General features: G+C 37.0%; 1 protein-coding gene and 1 long non-coding RNA gene across 7 annotated transcripts in view; one reads left to right on the top strand and one right to left on the bottom strand.

The window, feature by feature from the left end:
* LOC144456934 (uncharacterized) overlaps positions 1-225 on the bottom strand; it is a 68,015-nt gene extending 67,790 nt beyond the window's left edge. For both annotated transcript variants that reach the window (XR_013486165.1, XR_013486164.1), the window contains exon 1: positions 10-225. This is a non-coding gene — a long non-coding RNA (uncharacterized LOC144456934). The remainder of the gene's footprint in view (positions 1-9) is intronic.
* SKA1 (spindle and kinetochore associated complex subunit 1) lies at positions 135-17,298 on the top strand. Of its 5 annotated transcripts, none has more exons than XM_020972311.2 (8): positions 135-231; positions 784-933; positions 1,289-1,413; positions 4,042-4,133; positions 5,312-5,449; positions 11,568-11,737; positions 13,013-13,122; positions 16,939-17,298. In XM_020972311.2, the coding sequence occupies exons 2-8, from the start codon at positions 846-848 to the stop codon at positions 17,059-17,061; spliced, it is 846 nt and encodes a 281-aa protein (XP_020827970.1). In that variant the 5' UTR covers positions 135-231; positions 784-845; the 3' UTR covers positions 17,062-17,298. The 5 variants fall into 5 exon arrangements, with proteins under 5 accessions (XP_020827970.1, XP_020827967.1, XP_020827972.1 ...); XM_020972308.2 differs by having other exon boundaries at positions 158-246; XM_020972309.2 differs by having other exon boundaries at positions 175-262.
* Positions 17,299-19,525: the final 2,227 nt, after the last annotated feature.

The following is a 19,525-nucleotide window of genomic DNA, read 5'->3' as shown; positions in this document are numbered from 1 at the left end:
TTGCCTTACCCTCGATCCTCGTTCCCGCTCTCCTACTTGGACTACTAGGAACTGGCAAAGGTGGGCACGCGCATGCGCGGACTCTCCCGTCCATCTGCTCGCGCCTCTCGCGAGGGGTTGTCGGCGCCTGCGCCCTGCGCAGAGGAGGGCGCGCAGTTTGAATTGGTCGCGGGCCCGAGCTCCTTTGCGGGCTACTTCCAGCGCCGAGACTTCACAACGCCGCATGGCCTGGTCCGTTCAAACAGAGTTAGTGAACTCCAGCGTACGTCGGCCCCGTGAGGGGGGCGAGAGGGCGGAGGGGGGTGAGAGAGGAGAAGGTCGCCTGTGATAGGCTGGAACGTGGGCGGGGCCGGCGCGAGGTGCGGGGCCGGGGGCGGAAGGAGCGGTTCGTTGGCGGGTGACCGTTAGCTCGTGGTTTCCTGGCTTTGCCCGCCCGGGCTTAGTTGTAGTGCCTCGGCCTGCTCGCAGCTGCCGGCCTCTAGCCTCGAAGTGGAGCCCCCGTGACCGGCGCGTGACCCTGCCCGAGGACCCGAGCTTCGTTACCCGTGGTGGTTTGTGCCCCGAGCCCGGGCCCAGCCAATCCTGCTCGGGCCGGCGGAGGGGGAGGGTCCGGGGCCTGGAGGAGGAGCTGGGACTGGGCGGGGATGGGGAGGAGCCGAGCAGACACCGGCCTGGGCAGAGTGCCCTTGTTCTCGCGCTCATTGGCTGAGCTTTGAAAAGGCCCTTTTTGTTTGTGTGCATTTGTCCAGATAGTAACATGTTAATTTTTAATGTCTTCTGTAGGGAAACATACACATACGTGTGTATAGATCTAGATAGCTTTTTCCCTCAAAGAGGTATAAAGGATGGCTGGTGCGGAACTGGAAGACCTGTGCTGTCATATCAATGAAAAAATTTCCCACGTTAAGAAAATTCTGCAATTGAAAAATATTGGTAAGCTTGTGGAACAGTGTTGGTCGAAGTAATTTAAGATGAACGCTATTCTTATTAGATTTACTCATTTACCCTTTTCTCTGAAGAACACAAAGCATGAAACCAGTAACCCTCAAGTACCTTGCATTCTGAAGTATAGAGAGGCAAGTTAAAAATTTCAGTTCAGCAGACATTTTTGAAGTGCCATTATATGTAAGACATGGTGGTAGGTGTTGAACATAGAAAGATATAAATATACTTTTCCCCAGCTTTCCCTAATTCTTGTATAGGAAAATTATCAGTGTTACTTCTTTAAAATGATTATTCTGGAGATTTTTTCAGTCTTTTACTTGCATTTTATCTTTATGTTCAACAGGACATGATCCAGCCTTAAAGACTGTATTTCAGAAAATTAGAAATGAAATGACTCTTCTAAATGACCTTTTAAACAAGTTGGAGCTGGAGATTCAATATCAAGAACATGTCAGGAATTCACTTAGGGTAATTGAAATTTTTGTCTTTTGCAAAGAAAAGGTAATTCTGAAAAAAAGTTTCAAAAGCACCATCTCAAAATGATGAAACTCATCATATCCATTATCACAAACCAGTGGTGTACTGAATTATAAGTTTATAATGGAAAGAGTACAAAATTGTTACTCTCAGTGGACCATATCCCAAAACCTTTATATGTGTGTGTATAAATGTAGGAATATATGCATGTGTGTATTCCACCACTCCCCCCCCAAAATCTTCCCCTTAGAAATGGTTTGCTATATTTTTCAATGCTTCAAGTATTAGACTTCAAGTTTTTAACGTAAAGGTAGTTAACCAAAGGAAGTAGCTATTTTTCAAGTGCAGGAGAACTTTGTTTACAATTTTCCATGGGAAAATGGTGTAAGACTTAATGAATTAAAATTATACAAAGTTAAACCAAGTATTAGAACTTTATCTTTTTGAAAATTTTCCAGAAAGTATCAGCTCACCTACTAGTGTGAATGAGGGCATTTAAATATATTCAGATAAGTTTATAAATTAACACAACCTAACTTTGCTTTGAAAGCCAGAAGATCCAATACAGTGTTATCACTGTAAGATACTGTAACTAGTTTAACTCATTCATTTTACCAATGAGGAATCTGAGACTTAAAGCAATGTCATGACCTATTCTTGGTCACCTAGGAGGCAAGGAGATTAATTTTCAGCTTTAATGACTTCTTTTTTATGTATCAGCACTCATAAATTCTCTATCCTATTATGTCCATATCATTATTCCCCTGAAGTGCCCATCAACCATCTTTCATGGTTGTCTGTTAAGGAGGGCAAACAAGTTGGGGAGTTAAGAAAACCCAATTTTAAAAACAAATCCCACTTTTCTCTTTTATTGCACCCTGCCTGACAAAAGAATGTATCAAAGTTCATAGCCCATCAGCTTTGCTTAGTATCAGGCTTCATTAAAGATTAATCTTCCAGACCCTACAGGAGGTAGGACTTCGTTTTCCCATATCTAGAAATATATTGTATGCTGTAGTCAAAGAGGCAAAATAGAGAAAGGAAAAAGGTTATCTCTACTCTTGAATTCTGTCCAAGTGACGCATACTTTTGCAGTCTCTGTGGGAATCGGACTCTCTTTTGCTTGCAGTAGGCATGTCTCTGAAATCAGACAGTAAAGGGCTTCTGGATTCTATTTCTTTTTCTCTTTATGGCTTAGGAAAGCAATTCTTCATTTTATACTTTTGTGCCTTGTGCTTTTAAGGACTTTTTGATCTTCCAAGTAAATGACTTTTGTTTTTAACTTCTTTTTGTAAAGCAAAATAGTTTTAACAGATAAACTAGAAAGTAGGTAAATAGGAAAAGGACTAGACTCTAGGACTTGAGAGAGCTAGGTTCTATTCTCATTTCTTTCAGTAACTGGTGGTGTCATTTAATGAGTCTCTTTCCTCATCAGGAAAATGAGAGGGTGGGGGATTGGACTGAGTAAATTCAGCCAGGGAAAGTGTCCTTATCAAGATTCTTAGCCTGTGGAAATAGAGATAACAGTGCATACTTTATAGGATTGTTAATGAGAATAAATGAAACACCTGTAAAGCTTGTTGATCTCTTCAGAGGAAAACTGCTATGTACCTAACAGTATATTACACATAGTAAGTGATTAATAAGTTTTTAATAAACACTTATTTATCGTATTAGAAATAGTTGTCTGGGTTAGTGGTCTCAAACATTCTAACCATAATAGTTTGAAGATACCTTAGGCCAATAATGTATAGGTTAAAGGCTAGATCTTGGGTGGGAAATGTTGAACTTGGCATTAAATGCCTACCTGTGAAATTTCTGTTGGCATTATTGGGAGACAGGTGACATGAATCCAAAGAAGCAGTATATTTTCTTATGTAAATGAATATGAGGCCACAGCCTGTAAGTTGAATCAAGTTAAGTAAGCCTAAAAGAATGAGAGTACTTAAGCAATTTAAATGGAAAATTAAACAGCACTAGACTTGGTATTAAGAGTTTCAGAGTTGAATCTTTGCTCTGACATTTAATAGCTATTTGACAAGGGTAAATTATTTAACTTAGCCTCAGTTTCCTCATCTGTAATATGAGAGTAATATATGCTACTTATATCAGCATTATGTTTAGGAAAGCACTTTGTAAACCTTAAATACTACATAAATGTGAGTTTATGAGAACAACTTTTTTTTTTCTCACAATAATACACTGATGCATTATTAGGGCTATGATCTTGGCAAATATGAGTAGTATTGGGGTGCATTTAATTCCCAGGTACAGTTTTCTCTACTGATAAATATTAGGACAGTTTTAGTTTTGAGGGAAAAAATATTCAATTTTAAAAAATGATATACTATTAATGTAATGATAGGAAATGCTGTATGAAAAATCCAATGGGGAAAGACAAAATACAATCCAAGAATGTTTTCAGAATACAAACCAGTTTTAGGTAGTTATATTCATCCAATAGCTTACAAATGATTCAGCTTCCTGAAAATTCAAGGCCATGGTCATACTTTAATATTACCTAGGTAGCCTAATATATTTTTAATTTTGGCAGATATTTGTAGAATGCTATTTAAAATAACTTTTCAATACAAAAATATAGAACTTGTTTTTCTTCAGGAGTTACAGGAATCCCTTGATGGAGATTACAAAGAAATATATAACCTTAAGAAAAATATTCCTCCCCATTTGCCCAAAGTCGTCCAGAGCTGGTAAGCACATTTCTATTATTGAGAGATTCTTATTACCTGGTATTTAAAAATGTAAAATAAGAAGCAGTCTCAGGGCTTAGAGCCCACTCTTTGCCAGAATTTCTTCACTTCTCTTCCAATATAGTTTTTTACCCAATCATCAAATGAAAGTGCTTTTGCCAATATTATAAGGATTATTTAATTGCAAAAGCCATTGATCTTTTCTAAATCCTTTGCTTTCTTGATCTCTTTGCATTGTTTAGCACTGTTGACCAAACTTCCTGGACACATCTATTTTTCATCTCTCTTCTATATTGCAGTCCCACATAACCAACAGTCTCCTGGAAATTTCTATTTGGTGTCTCCTTGGCATCTCAAATATAACATGTCCAAAAGAGAATCTGTTAGCTTCTTCCAGAACTTACCTCTCTTACTAGCTTCCCTATCTTGGTTGAAGGTGCCAACATCGTTCCACTCATTCAGGTTCATAGCTTGAGTCATTCTCAACTCTTTACTTTCCCTTACCTAGTCAGTTTTAAAATCTTGAAAATCCCACCTTTACAATATCTTTCATATCCATCCCTGTCTTTCCACATAATGTGACCACCACCCTCCATCAAACTCTTACCACCTCTTTCCCAGACTATTTTAACCATTGTTTTCCCTGCCTTGAGCCCCTCTCCTTTCTAATTCAGCTTCTAGATAGCTAGCAGCTTGATATTCCTAAAGCATTGTCTGACCAAGTCATACCTCTGCTTGGGAATCTTCATTAATTCTCTGTTGCTTCAGAGAAAAAATAAAATCACCTCTGTCATTCTACCTTATTCCTCTTCACACACTGTGTTCCAGCCAAACTTATCTGCTTGCTGCTGTTCATCTATAACATTTTACCTTTTATCTCCTTGCCTTTATACGGCTGGCCCCCACAGCTGAAATACACTTCCTGTTCACTTCTATCTCCTGGAACTTAATTGCATTAAGCTCCAGCTGAAATGCTACCTGCTGTGTGATTCCTTTCTTAATTTCAGGAAAGCAATGGAAATAGAAAAATATATGTAACAATTTCTATAGATTTTGTTATAAAAGGAGGAATTTATTCCTATTTACTACACATACCTGTGCATATTCTTTTGTAAACTTTCTAGTTTTCTGCTGACTTTTCATGATTCATATATGTTCTTTCTGCCCTTATTCCATAGTGTGGTGGAACCAAATGCTAATCCTGAAGAACAAGTTAAAATTACGGCATCTGAACACTCAAAGAAACCCTCAAAAGAGCAAAAACCAATTAAAGAAATTTTACTATTAACTTCTGATGAATTCGATAATGTGCCTGGGTAAGTATGCAAGTTTTTTTAAATTTAATACTTTCTTTAATAAAGGATTTATATATAGTTGACTTAGTTATAAATTTGATTATATTGAATATAATGTCTGCTGGAGTCACATTGCTTGAATCTTTTTTTATTTTTCCTTTTATGAATTTGATTAACAAGCAAATCTGAAAAGAACAAAAAAGATTCTATATGAAAATGTAAACTTACAGGGTTTTAAGTGCATATTAAATTTAATAAGATAATAACAAATTTTCCTGTTTGTGTCTCTAAACTTTTTAATTTTCCTTTATATTTTTATCATATTTATTTATTTTTGCTTCTCTAATACTACCCACTAAACCATCTCTCCTCAAGACTTTTGCATTTTACAAAAGTGTTGAGTCATGAAAAACACATCAACATACTCTCCATGTCTGAAAATATACCTTTAATCCAGGGGTTCTTAATTTTGCAGTCCATGACCTTTTTAAAAAAGTATTTTGATAATTTTTGTTATAATTGTTTTGTGTTTTTTGTCATTTTCTGTATTTTGTATTGTGCATGTGTAGATGTATCTCTGAGAAAAAGTCTAGGGGGCAGCTAGGTGGCTTAGTGGATAGAGCATTGGCCCTAGATTCAGGAGGACCTGAGTTCAAATCCAGCCTCAGACACATAACACTTGCTAGCTGTGTGACCCTGGGCAAGTCGCTTAACCCCATTGCCTCGACCAAAAAAGAAAAAGAAAAAAATAGAAAAAGTCCATAGGCTTCACCAGACTACCAAAAGCATTCATGACAAAAAAGGTTAAAGAATCTAACTATAGTCTATATTCCTTTTCTTCCAAGGAATAGGAAACATGCTTCATCATTAACATCTACAGTTTTTCAAGGTTGTTTTCCTTATCATATGGAGTAGCCCTCGTAGTCAGTACAAGGGTGAGAAAAAGCAGTACTGGGGTATAATTGCAAAAAAGACAGTGATATCTGTTCAAATTCAAGGTAAACTGTTCAACATGACAGTAACACAAGGCTATGCTCTAACTACTGATGCTGAAGAGGCCAAAGTTGATCAGTTCCATGAAGACTTACATCTGGAAATAATACTCCCCCCCCCAAAAAATGTCACATTCATGTCACATAGGGGATTGGAATGCTAATGTAGGAAATCAAAAGATAATTAGAAAAACAAGTTTGGCCTTGGAGTACAAAATGAATGGGGCAGAGACCAATAGAGTTTTGTCAGGATAACAGTGGGCATAGCAAATAGTTTTTCAGCAACCCAAATGGAGACTCTACATATGTTCATCACCAGATGGTCAATATCAAAATCAGATTGATTAAATACTTTGCAGCCAAAGGTCAAGAAGCTTTAAACAGTCAGTTAAAACAAGACCTGGAGTTGACTGTGGCTTAGAGCATGAGCTTCTTATTGCAAAAGTCAGACTTAAATTGAAGAAAGCAGGGAAAATTGTCAGAATGTTTAAGTATTACCTAAATTATATCCTCCATGAATATTAAGGGGAAGTGATGAATAGATTTAAGGAATTAGATTTTGTAGTTGGAGTGCCTGAAGAATTATGGACAAAGGATCACATTATTGTCTAGGAGGCAGCAGCAGAAAACATTCCAAAGAAAAAGGAATGACTGATGAGGCTGAGGAAAGAGCTGATGAGCTGAGGAAAGAAAGAAAACAAAAGGTAAAGGAGAAAGGGAAAGATATACCCGATTGAATGCAGAATTCCAGAGAATAGCAAGGAGAGATGAGGTTTTCTTAAATGAGCAATCCAAAGAAATAGAAGAAAACTGTAGAATAGGAAAGACAGATCTTTTCAAGAATATTAAGAGATGTCAAGGGAATATGTCTTGTAAAAATGGGCATAATAAAAAAATGATAGGGACTTAACAAAAGTAGAAGAGATTAAGAAGCAATGGCAAAAAAAAAAATAGGAACTATATAAGAAAGAGATTAACATTACCAATAACCATAGGGTTACTGATCTAGAGCCATACATCCTACAGAATGAAGTCAAGTGGACCTCAGGAAGCATTATTAACAATAAGGCTAGTGGAGATTATGGAATTCCAGCTGGGCTGTTTAAAATCCTAAAAGATGATGCTGTTAAAGTGCTGCACTCAAATTGCTAGCAAATTTGGAAAACTTAGCAATGGCACAGGATTGGAAAAGATAAGTTTACATCCCAATCCTAAAGTACAATACCAAAGAATGTTCAAATTACTGAACAGTTGCATTCATTTCACCCAGTAACAAGGTTGTGCTTAAGATTCTGCAAGCTAGGATTCAGCAATATGTGAACTGAGGTTGCTGGAAGAGCAGGCTTTTTGTTTTTTTTGGCAGGATTAAGTGACTTGCCCAGGGTGACTTGCCCATCTACTGAGTGTGTGAGGCCAGGGCTGGTGCTCTGTCCGTATCACCACTGAGCTTCCCTGCCACCTTTTTGTGAGTGGTGGGGCAGGCTAGTTTTCAAACAGGAACAAGAGACTAAATTGCCAACATTTGCTGGATTATGGAGAAAGCAAAGGAGCTTCAGAAAAATAGCTACTTCTGCTTCATTGACTACACTAAAGCCTTTGACTGTGGATCACAACAAAATGTGGCAAGTCCTCAAAAGTGTGGGAGTACCTGTAATTGAGCCAAGAAGCAACAGTTAGAACTGAACGAGGAACAACTGATAGGTTTAAGATTGGAAAAGGAATATGACAAGGTTATATATTGTCACTTTATATATATAACTTATATACAGAGTACATCATGGAAAATGCCAGGCAGGGCAAATCAAAAGCTGGAATTAACGTTGCAGGGAGAAATATCAACAATTTCAGATATGCAGATGATACCATTCTGATGGGAGAAAGTAAAGAAACATTAAGAAGCCTCTTGAGAGTGAAAAAGACAAATGTAAAAGCTGGCTTAAAGCTTAACATCCAAAAAAGTCAGATCTTGGCAACTGGTCCCATGACTTCCTGCCAAATACAGGTGGAAGAAATGGAAGCAGTGTCAGATTTTATATTCTTGGCTCAAAAATCATTTCAGATGGTGATTGCAGCCTTGAAATTAAAAGATGCTCCTTGGAAAGAAAGCTGTGGCAAATCAGAGTTCTGTATACAACATCTGTAGAGCCATTGTGCTGTGACATCATTGTGGTATGCCTGTGAAACCTGGACATTATTCTAGCACCATGCTAAAAAATTGAACTGCTTCCTTTTGAATTGTCTTAGGAAGATTCTTAAGATTACCTGGCAAGATAAGGTACTGGAAACATCCTTTTCGAGGTGAACTAACAAGCATTCAGACTGTACTGCAGAGAGCACAACTCCAATGGGTTAGACATAGTGTTGGGATGCAAAACATACATTTGCTTAAAAGATTATCTTACAGAGAATTCACACAAAGCAAGCACTCACAGGAGATGAGAAGAAGTGATAGAAGAATACCCTCAAGGTCTTTTCTGAAGAACTTTGGGATCAATTGTGAGACATGGTAGAGAACTGTCCAGTGTGTGTCTACATCAAAGGAGGTGCTGTGTTCTATGAGCAAAGCAAAATTGCAGTAGTTGAGAAGAAATGTGAGATGCAGACATATCCTTCCCAAGTGTTCATGTGGACTATTTGTGTCCAACCTATGGTAGAACCTTCTGAGTTCATATTGGTCTGATCAGCTATGGCAGATGCACTGTACACCCCAACGTTATGATGTCATTTTGGTCCTCTTCAGTTATGAAGGACAACGATGACAAATGATCAGCATGTTAAAAAGCAAGACATCATCTTGCTGACAAAGGTCCATATAGTCAAAGCTGTGGTTTTTCCAGTAGCAGTGTATGGCTATGAGAGCTTGACTGTAAGGAAAGCTGAGAACGGCAGAATTGATGTTTTTGAATTGTGCTGGAGAAGACTTTTGAGAGTCTCTTGGAAAGCAAGGAGGTCAAACCAGTTAATATTTAAAGAAATTAATTCAGACTGTTTATTGGAAGGTTGAATACTGAAGTTGAAGATTTTTATTTTGGACACAGAATAAAAGACAGGACTCATTGGGAAAAGCTTGGACAGACTTTGAAACATAGAGCAGGATAGAAAGGCCTGGCATGCTGTGATCTGTGGGATCATGAAGAGTAAGACATAAGTGAACAACGAATTGTGATCTTACTATAAATTGTTTTGGTTCTCATTTCACTCTCCATTAGTTCATATAGGTCTTCCCAGCTTTCTCTGAATATTTCATATTCATCATTCCTTATGGCATAATAATATTTCACTGCATCCATATACCGCAGTTTGTTCAGCCATTCGCCAAGTGATGGGAATCCATTTTATTTCCAATGCATTTCATTTGAAAATGACTTCATGTATTTTGACCTCTTATGTTGGAGAATGGTGCTTGTTGTTTTTAAAAAACAGATTTTATTGATATGTTTTGTTTTAAATCTCCTAGATTTCCTCCTGTGTAATTCTCCTATTGTTCTGTTTTTATTAAGGAACAGTTACAAGTTACAGAATTTTAAATCTTCATTTTGTAAATGTGAAATGATTGATATCTTTGATAGTTTTATATTTTAAGAACTATGTCTTTTTATTTAAATAAGCAAGCCTGTCAATACAGAAGTTGTAACATAACTCTTTCATGTGGACCAGATATCTAGAGGCCTTCTTTTTATTAACATTTTGTTTTTGTTTTGATTTTGTTATCTTTCTACAAATTTACTTCATTTATGTTTTGAGAACTGACCTCAGTTTTTCCATAATCTTGAGCCATATGACCATTGTACTAAAAGGGACCCAGGAGATCATCTAGTTCAGGATTCTTAATCTGGGTTCCATGAACTTGATTTTAAAAAAACAACAACCACCACCTCACTGTATTTCAGTATAATTGGTTTCCTTCTATTTTACTTTATGCATTTAAAAATATTATTCTGAGAAGGGGACTTGTAGATTTCATTAGATGACCAGAGGGTTCTGTAACACAAAACAAGTTAAGAGTGCTTGATCTAGTCTCTTTTTATAGATTGGGAATCTGAGGCCTAAAAAGGTCAAATAACTTGTTCAAGGTCATATGGCTAGTTGGTATCAAGGTGTTTTCTAGAATATAAAATATAATTTTATCACTTGTTTAATGAATATAATGGGAACAGGGGATTTTACTTATTTTAGTTCCTTCTCTTATTTTTCTCTTTTTTTTATAAACCAAGGAGAGACAAAAGGGAGAAATCAACAGGAATACTGGTAGCCTATATGGTATTTGGAAGAGTAAGTGTTGCAGTCAGGGAGATTTAAACTAATTTAGCAGATAGGTAATAGATGTATTCAAGGTATCTAGTTTTCACTGTTTAACCAGAGGGAATGAAGCTGATATCTTTTGAAGAAGATAATCAAAAGCAAACCAGTAAGTTATATTTTTGTTGTACTCACTGAAAATGTAAAGCATTCTTGTTTGGAACTAAAGAACGTACCAAGCTTTGATGGGTAGGAAAAGAGTTACGAATAAGGCAAGTTATGATTTAGCTTATTACTACAGGTTAGAGTAGAAAAGATAAAAAGTGATAGAATGATTAAAGGAATGGGGGATCTTGAGGGCAGAGAAGAGCCTTAATCTCTGCTCTTCTAACTCTAGTTATGGACACCATTAAATTTAGAAGTATCCTTTGCCCTTCTTCCTTTACTCTTTCTTTTACAACCTCCATTTCTGTTTGTAGACAGTTGGATGCCTACAGTGTAGCACTTACTGTTAACCATTTTCTTTCCCTGTAACCATTTAAAAATTTATAAAGAAATAAAATGTTATGTTCAGGTTAATCTGCCTTTTAGAAACAATAACATTTAAAATAGGTCTATAAGTAAAGAGTAGAACCATTTCTATTTGATGTACAGAAACTTTTATTAGGAAACATAGGTACTGAGAGGCTACCATCTTCTTTTAATCTTAAAATGCTAGAGAATATGTCTTTCATTTTGTAAGTGGCACAGAATTTTTGAAAATGAGACTGTAGTGTGAAATGAAAAAATTCTCTCTTCAAAATCTACTCAAATTCAGTGATCTAATGTAAAAAATTTTCAAAGAAAATAAAATTGTGTGTGGGGGAGGTACTTTGTATAAACTTTCTTGTCCCTGTAATTGTTTTCAGGTATATGAAATCTCGTCTGACATACTGTCAAATTAATGATTTTATTAAAGAAATCAACAAGGCAGTGGCTAGTAAATATAGAATCCTAAATTTGCCCAAAAAAACTATGAATTCTTCTATCAGAAATCTGTATCATAGATTCATTGAAGATGAAACCAAAGATACCAAAGGTAAGTGAGAAAACCTGTCTATTCCAGCTATAGTTAGTATAACTTCTTAAGGAGTCTGTGATATGCACTGGTATGGGTACTTAATGCAGAACTCTACCTTGTTGATATATATTTATTATGTATATTCATGAGTTTCTAGGAACAAAAAAAAATCATCACCTGGTGACCAACCTCTTATGATGAGTTTTTCCCAACTTAGGCTAACAATCTGTCATCCATATTCTGAGGCTTCTCAGTGTGGTATGGTCTGCCATTATAGCTTGGGGAACGTAGGGTCATTTCTGTGGCACAGTTGAGGCATTGGAAGAAGACTTTAATGGATGGAATTAATATAGATACAGCCACAGAAGTCAGTAATCAGTGAACATTTATTATGGTCCTACCATATGCCAAGGCACTGTGCTAAGTACTGAGGATAAAAATACCAAAGAAAAAAATATTCACTGCCTTGAAGGAGCTTACGTTCTAATGGACTAAGACATCATACAACACAAAGGAAGCTTAAAAGCTGGAGGGGACAAGAGGAGAGGGTTGGGAAAGGTACTTGCTAACACAAGAGCATGGAGAAGAAGTCAGAGAAATCCAGTAGTTTAGCCAGGTAAGAAAGGAAATGTTCTGAGCTGAACTCCCTCTTTAGATGGAGGATTTGGAGTTCATGACTTCAATTTTCCAATTAGAGGATCTTGGGGTTGTGCTGAGGTGAAGTACCAAGGCTGATGGATCTTGTAGGATGATGATAATGAGCTTTTTTTTTTTTTGGCAATTGGGGTTCAGTGACTTGCCCAGGGTCACACAGCTAGTAAGTGTCAAGTGTTTAGTCTGAGGCCGGATTTGAACTCAGGTCCTCCTGACTTCAGGGCCAGTGCTTTATCCACTGCGCCACCTACTTGCCCCCGATAATGACCTTCTTAAGGGCATGGCAGAGAAATCAGAAGAGTCCAGAAGCAGTACAGCCAGGTGAAAAATGAGAAGGTAAAACTTATTTTTAGATGTAAGAGCCCTTCTTAAATTTGTCTCTTAAGGACCAGCACTAAGTCTTTTATTCTTAGAATTACAATAGTGAATTGTTCAGAGGACACTGATGGAAGGTTAATGCATATGTTATTAAATTGCCACATTAAATATTATGCAACTTTACTAGATAAATTTTTTTTAACATTGTAAGAGTACTAGTTAGACACCTTATGTTAGCAAATGGTAATATAATACAGATTTACAATTTATGCATTACTGTTACCTGTGATGTTAACCTTTTACAAATAAATCTCTTTTCAGGCCAGTACTTTGTAGTAGAAGCTGATATAAAAGAGTTCACGAATTTGAAAGTTGACAAGCGGTTTCATGTGATACTGAACATTTTAAGGCACTGCCGACGGCTGTCAGAGGTCCGTGGAGGAGGACTTGTCCGTTATGTTATAAACTGATAGGTTTTGGCATTTTCACTGACAGTGTTGTATAGACTGTTTTGTAATTCCTGTTTCATAATGTGTTTTCATTAGCTTTTTTAATTTGTTCAGCACTTAATAAAACTTTAGTTTGTTCTGCACTTAATAAGTATGCTCTTGGTCATAACAGACTAGCCAGGTAAAAATATATACAATTATCACTACCTAAAAGCAACTCAGATTAATCCACTTTTGATTCATTTGTTTAGTGATGTCCTTTTCTTATGTGAGGATAGCTTATTATTAACCAACATGATACTTGATTATCTGACCCAGCATGTCTCCTGCCTGGGTCTTGAACTGCTGAAGTATTGCACGGATTGGAGCTGTGGAACTAACCTTCCAAAGAACTATTTGGTTAGTGATAAATGAAGTTATGGGTTTTATGAATTGCATGAGTTTGCCTACTTTACCTGTTGAGCCCTCTCTTGTACTTGTTCTTTGCCAAACTTTAAGACCAAATTACTTTAGTGCACCATTTGTGCTATATTAATTTTGGTTGGTGTCTTTGTTCTTTTTTCCATATGTTTTTTCCTTCTAGTTTCCTTAAAGGTGAGAATATGTGTGTATGTATGTATTTATGTGTGCATATGTGCATGTATATATGTGGTGTGTATATATGTGCACATATGCATATATATGTACATAAATATGCCTATATACATGTGTACACACACATACACAGTTAAAAAAAATCTCCTGAAAGTATATTTTCCAGTATTTTGCATGTAGAGGCTGTTCAACAGTTCTTATTGATTTCTGTATAGACCTGAAATGGTGGATTAATATTGCCTTACTGGGGCATACATTTGGGATTTAGAGACCCTATTAAAACTTAAGCTTATTCATTGATATTATTTATGCCAAGATGATTGGATTTCAGGAGAATGTAAGCTCCTGGAGAGCAGGGGCCATTTTTTTTTCTGTGTCTTTGTTTCTTTGCTGCTTTTTACTTTAGTACTTAATAATTTTTTTTTAAAGTTGAGTGGAATTTATATCACTAGAATAAATTTGCAAAGGAAATATTTAGGGTTGGCCATAAAATAGACTTGGAACATAGGTGGTATTTTCATCACACCTTCTACTTGAAAGAGGTTTTATGAATTGTGTCAGAATGGGATTTGGGTTTTTGGACTGTGGCACAAGAAATCTTAAGTAGTTTTGGAGAGCCTCAATTTCCTGGATAATTGCTGAAAATCTATTCTAAAAGCAATAGTTATAAATTCCTGTCATTCTTTGCTTACATTTTCATTTGGTAGGAGAAGGGTATGAAGGGAATTACTTTGGTCCAAATTCTTAACAATATCAAAGAACTAGTTAGTATAGTCTAAGGAACAAGAACCCTTAAGAGAAAATGGCCATGTCTCTTCTAAGATAGGACATTCTGGGTATGAATCCAAGTGAAAGTATGTTCAAGTTCAGAGGATGCATGTGACAAAGTGGTAACTCAGTTCCTGGAAGTCCTTTTGATGGAGTTCTCATGAGATTCCTCTTAGATAAAGTGTAGCTTTTCTGATGGGATCTTTGTATAGTGTTGAATCTGTGTTCCTTATCACATCTAGTGCAGACGTTGCCATCAGCCATTCAGTATATATTCAAGTATATATACCACATATATACTTGTATTCATAAAATTAGTAAGATAAGCTTAATACTGTGGCCTGATGATAATGAGAATACTTAACTATTCTTAATGGAGTTTAGAGCTTCTAGTCCAAATGAATCATGTTCCAAAGATATTTAAAAAACTTATAGATATCATAAGTTTTCATTTTTACTGGATTTTGGAGAATGGCAATTTGAACTTCCATTCAAAAAGTTGGAGATAGGCAAATGGCTTAGTGATTTTTGAAAGAAGAAATAAAATGAGTTCCATAGAAGAAAGTAAGATTCAGCCTGGATTCATAAAGAATTAGTTGTGTCAGATTAACTTCCCTCCTCTTTTTGATGGGGTTAGTGTAAGACTGGTGTTAGGTCTAAGTCTTAAGCCATGCCAGGATTGGATATAAGGCTAAGTCTCAGGCAGTACATAAAGATGTAACCAAAGGCTGTCTCTGGAAAGAAATCACAAACTTGTCTGTATATTAAAGATAATAACTCATGAGCCAATGGAAAGAGAGAAAGCAAAGCCATAGTAAGCCTGGAAGAAGGAAACATGGTTCTGGTCTTTACAGGGCTTAATGTCTGGGGGGAGAATCGACACCTACTTCAGGTAAGTCTTATGATTTCCTGCATTTCAACAACACTTAATTGGTTCTGGAAGTTCATCTGGGTCTGAATTATCTACCAGAGGCGACTAAAACAGACTTCTCTATGACAACTACCAATTTCTAGTGGTGAGGGAAGTTGGCTTTTCTCAAGCCCTCTCAGGCTATCTCCTTATGTCTACAGTGGAGTTGTAAAGCACCTAGTGACTCAATATCCAACTTGGAATTGGTAAATCAAGGAAGTTAATTGATATTCTCCATCATATCTTTGTAGACAAGATGAAATGTGGGCTTGGTAATTGTGTGATTGGATTCAAAGCTTGTTGAGCAATTACAGAGTATTGATTTACATCTTGGAAGGAAGATTTGTAAGGTCTGCTGAAAGTCCGTGGCCCTGTTCTTTTTGGTATTTCTATTAGTTTTTTTGTAGATGTTCAGAGAATCATAGAAAGACTGAGCTGGAGGAACTGTTGGAAATGAAGTCCAATCAACTCATAAATGAGGATGCAGATTTAGAAATGGAAAGTGACTTGCCCATAGTCACACAGTAACTAGCTTCTAGAAAGGGATATTTGCTAAGATTGTATGGTTGGTACAAACATTCCCCTTAAAAGTCTGTGACCCACACTTTCCTAACAGTACATACAGAGTCCAAGTGAAAGTATGTTCAAGTTCAGAGAATACATGTGGCAAAGTGGTAACTCACTTCCTGAAGTCCTTTTGATGGAATTCTCATGAGAGTCCTCTTAGAGTGTAGCTTTTCTGATGGGATCTTTGTATAGTGTTGAATCTGTGTTCCTTATCACATCTAGTGCAGACATTGCTATCAGCCATTCAGGAGAGGCTGCTGGGCCATAGAAGAGAGTCCAAAATCCCTCATACCCATTGAAGCTTACAAGACTTTTAGCCATGTTGAGGAGTGCTCTTACCCCATCCCCCAGTTCCTTATCGTGAGTTTAGCTGGAACACTTCTCAAATGCCAAGCACTTGCCTTTCCAGTTTCGAGTAGTTTGCTAGTTTTTTATAGGACCCAGAAGGTGGCCAAATCCATTAGCCAATCAAACACCCTTTGTGCGGCACCCAGGGAGGTATATAGGCCATGTTTATACCTAGTGGATAGTCAACATGTCTTCTCACTTGATAAATATATGATGTAGCATCTTAACACTCTGTGGTGTGGGATAGTTGTCTTTGCTGACTCTATGCATATAGGTGACAATGCTATCACGTCCTTGGCTGCTGAGCTAGAGAAGCCTCTGACGCAGCTTCTGCTCAGGAAGAAGAGACAGCTTCAAGCTTGAGCTCTTAGTTGAACATTGTCATGTGGCATGTAGTGCTCTTGGTCTCTAGACTTCCTAGAGGGGACGGGGGTGTAGAGTTTGTTATTCTTGTCCTGTCACCACTTCCACCTTCCATGGGTCCTTGTACAAATGCTTATTATACCTGGACCCCTCACTATCTTTTTTGCTTTACATCCCTTCCTGAATAGTGACATAACATTGTTCTATGGGTGAATGTGTCCAAGCTTAGTGATATTTTCAATTTCTAGAAGTCCTGGGTGCAATATGTGAAGCTGGCTCACAGTAAAGGAAGTTCCTCATCAGAGAAGACAAGTGTTAACAAGAGGAGGAGTCGAAACCTTGACTTACTTTTTAGAAAATGTGAACTTTGAGGGAGACTAAGTTTATGGAACCATGTGAAATACAGAGTGCCTAATCAACTGTCCCTCAAACTGTTTCATGTTTAGATGAAGCTTAAGTTTCAGTATCCAGAGAGATTGTAATAGTAATTATACATTGTTACTGAATCCTGTTTTATGTACTTCTACCTATGAGTGCGTGAGTCTGTTTCTTAGCTTTGTGTATATATGTGTGTTTATATAGGAAAATAAATACCTTTACCATACCCAGTTAATACTGTATGTTGAATACCTTCCTAATCCCTCACCTTTTGTGGGAGACCCTATACAGGAGCATAACCTAAACTATAAATGATTTATCCTTGAAGCATATGGATGAGGGCTTACTGAGCTGAAAAATGTGAGAAAAGGAAGTCTAACTGCTTGCGTGAGAAGTATGGTTCTCCCAAGACACCTAATTCAGATTTTCTGCTTTTATCTAAGGCACAGGGGTCTCTTAGGGAAAAGGGAGCATGTGCAATGTCCCAGTCCATTGGGCCCAGAAATGATTTCTTATTGCTTGACAGGAAATTGAGTCCTGAAAAAATTAGAAATTCCCCAGATGATAGAAATATGTTGTTATCTATGGTCCAATTCATTTGCTCTTCGTACTGTTCTTCAGACACAAAGCTCTAGCTCCTCTTTCTGTGCCTTTATACAGTCTACCTATATGCACCCCACAGCCCATTCCTGGAATGCACTCCCTTCTTATCTCTGCTTCTTAGGATTCCTGCTGTCCTTCAAAGTTTAGCCCATGTCTCCTATGTGAAACCTTTTTTGATCTTCTCCAACTGCTGCAGAATCCATCCTCTCCACTCCCCCCCCCCCACTATCCTCTATTTATAGAGTATTTACTTAAGAATATCATCTCAACAGAATGGAAGCTCCACGTAGGCAGGAATGGTTTAATTTTTGTCTTTGTATCTCCAACACATAGTACAGAGCCTGATGCATAGTAGGTGCTTAATACTTATTTATCAATTGATATATATATACCTTGCTTTATAAGGAAGATTGTACAAATTAAACATTGTAAATGGAATGATATTAATTTTCCTCTGAAAGTGCTCTATTTAATTGTTCCATATCAAATTCTTTTACAAAATGAAGAATTCTTTTGTAATGCAATGTCTACTGTAATGGCATACATATGTATTTTATTATGTTATTTTGGTAACATTCTAGGCTAAAATATGGTCCTAGCTACTTTGCTAATTTTTGGTTCATATTAGAATAGGAGAATTATACCTGGATCTGGCAATTGTTATTGGTCTCTTCTTTCTGGAACCAGTAGAAATTGAGAAAATTAAAAAAAAAAGCCTTAATATGTAGCTGTATTTTATTTATTTATGTTTATTTATTTATTTTTGGTGAGGCAATTGGGGTTAAGTGACTTGCCCAGAGTCACACAGCTAGTAAGTGTGAAGTGTCTGGTCTGAGACCTGATTTGAACTCAGGTCCTCCTAACTCCAGGGCCAGTGCTCTATTCACCGGGCCACCTAGTTGCTACCTCCCCTCTTTTTTTTGGTGAGGCAATCGGAATTAAGTAACTTGCTCAGGGTAACACAGCTACTAAGTGTCAAGTGTTTGAGGCAGGATTTGAACTCAGGTCCTCCTGACTCCAAGGCTGGAGCTCTTTCTACTTCGACACCTAGCTGCCCCAATATGTGGCTTTATTTGACCACCACCTCCTCCTACAACAGGGAAATGGGAAAGTTGTAGTCATGGGCTTCCATTACCTCTGTCTATCTTTTTAGAATAGCTGGCTTTTTTTTTATGGTTAGAAAAATATTAGAATCAGAATATGTTAAACAGGCACTCAATAAAAGGCTAACGATACAGTCTGTATTGTGTATCAGAACCCTGAAAAGAACATAGCATCCTTGTTCCTTTGCCATGGTCTATTTTTCCACTTAGTGGGGCACAACTAAGAACTTGCTGTATTTTTGTCTGTTATAGTGCTAATTATAGCAACAACTGCTGTTTTGACATCTGTTTAGCTAGCAGCTGGTGATACCTACCTGCTGTTCCTTCTGTCTTATAACATGAGAAAGTAACTGCCTTGGATGGCAGTTAAAAGGAAAAGGTAAAACAAGGTTGAAGTTAACCAGTAAAATGATCTAAAAAAAATAAATTAACCTCCTCTATATGCAACTATGAAATAGTCTATTATTAGCCTTAAGCTTTCTATGACCCTCATTTTGTTTTGTTATACAGAATATAGCTATGTTATATAGTTGTTTTTTTTAAATGTCATCTTCTGTTAGATTTATCATAGGTTCATAACTAACCTGACTTTTATACTCACTCCACATATAAGCACCTTAAAAGCAGAAGCCAAATACAGATTATATTTTATATTCAGCTTTAACTTGCTAAAAGTTTTTAATATAACCATTAAAAAAATAGTTTGCGTTTCTTTCCTCCTTTACTCTGTTACACTGTCCCTGTTTGAGTC

This window comes from Phascolarctos cinereus, unplaced genomic scaffold, assembly GCF_003287225.1.
Source record: "Phascolarctos cinereus isolate Bilbo 61053 unplaced genomic scaffold, phaCin_HiC Scaffold_4;HRSCAF=312, whole genome shotgun sequence".
NCBI classification, from domain to species: domain Eukaryota; kingdom Metazoa; phylum Chordata; class Mammalia; order Diprotodontia; family Phascolarctidae; genus Phascolarctos; species Phascolarctos cinereus.
This window is presented reverse-complemented; position numbering and strand designations above follow the sequence as displayed.

Excerpts from the sequence above, each read along its gene's own strand:
- SKA1 (XM_020972311.2), top strand. The coding sequence starts at position 846 with ATGGCTGGTGCGGAACTGGAAGACCTGTGCTGTCATATCAATGAAAAA. Across the intron at positions 1,414-4,041 it reads ATGTCAGGAATTCACTTAGG|GAGTTACAGGAATCCCTTGA; the intron begins GTAATTGAAATT and ends GTTTTTCTTCAG. Across the intron at positions 13,123-16,938 it reads ACTGCCGACGGCTGTCAGAG|AAGTCCTGGGTGCAATATGT; the intron begins GTCCGTGGAGGA and ends TTCAATTTCTAG.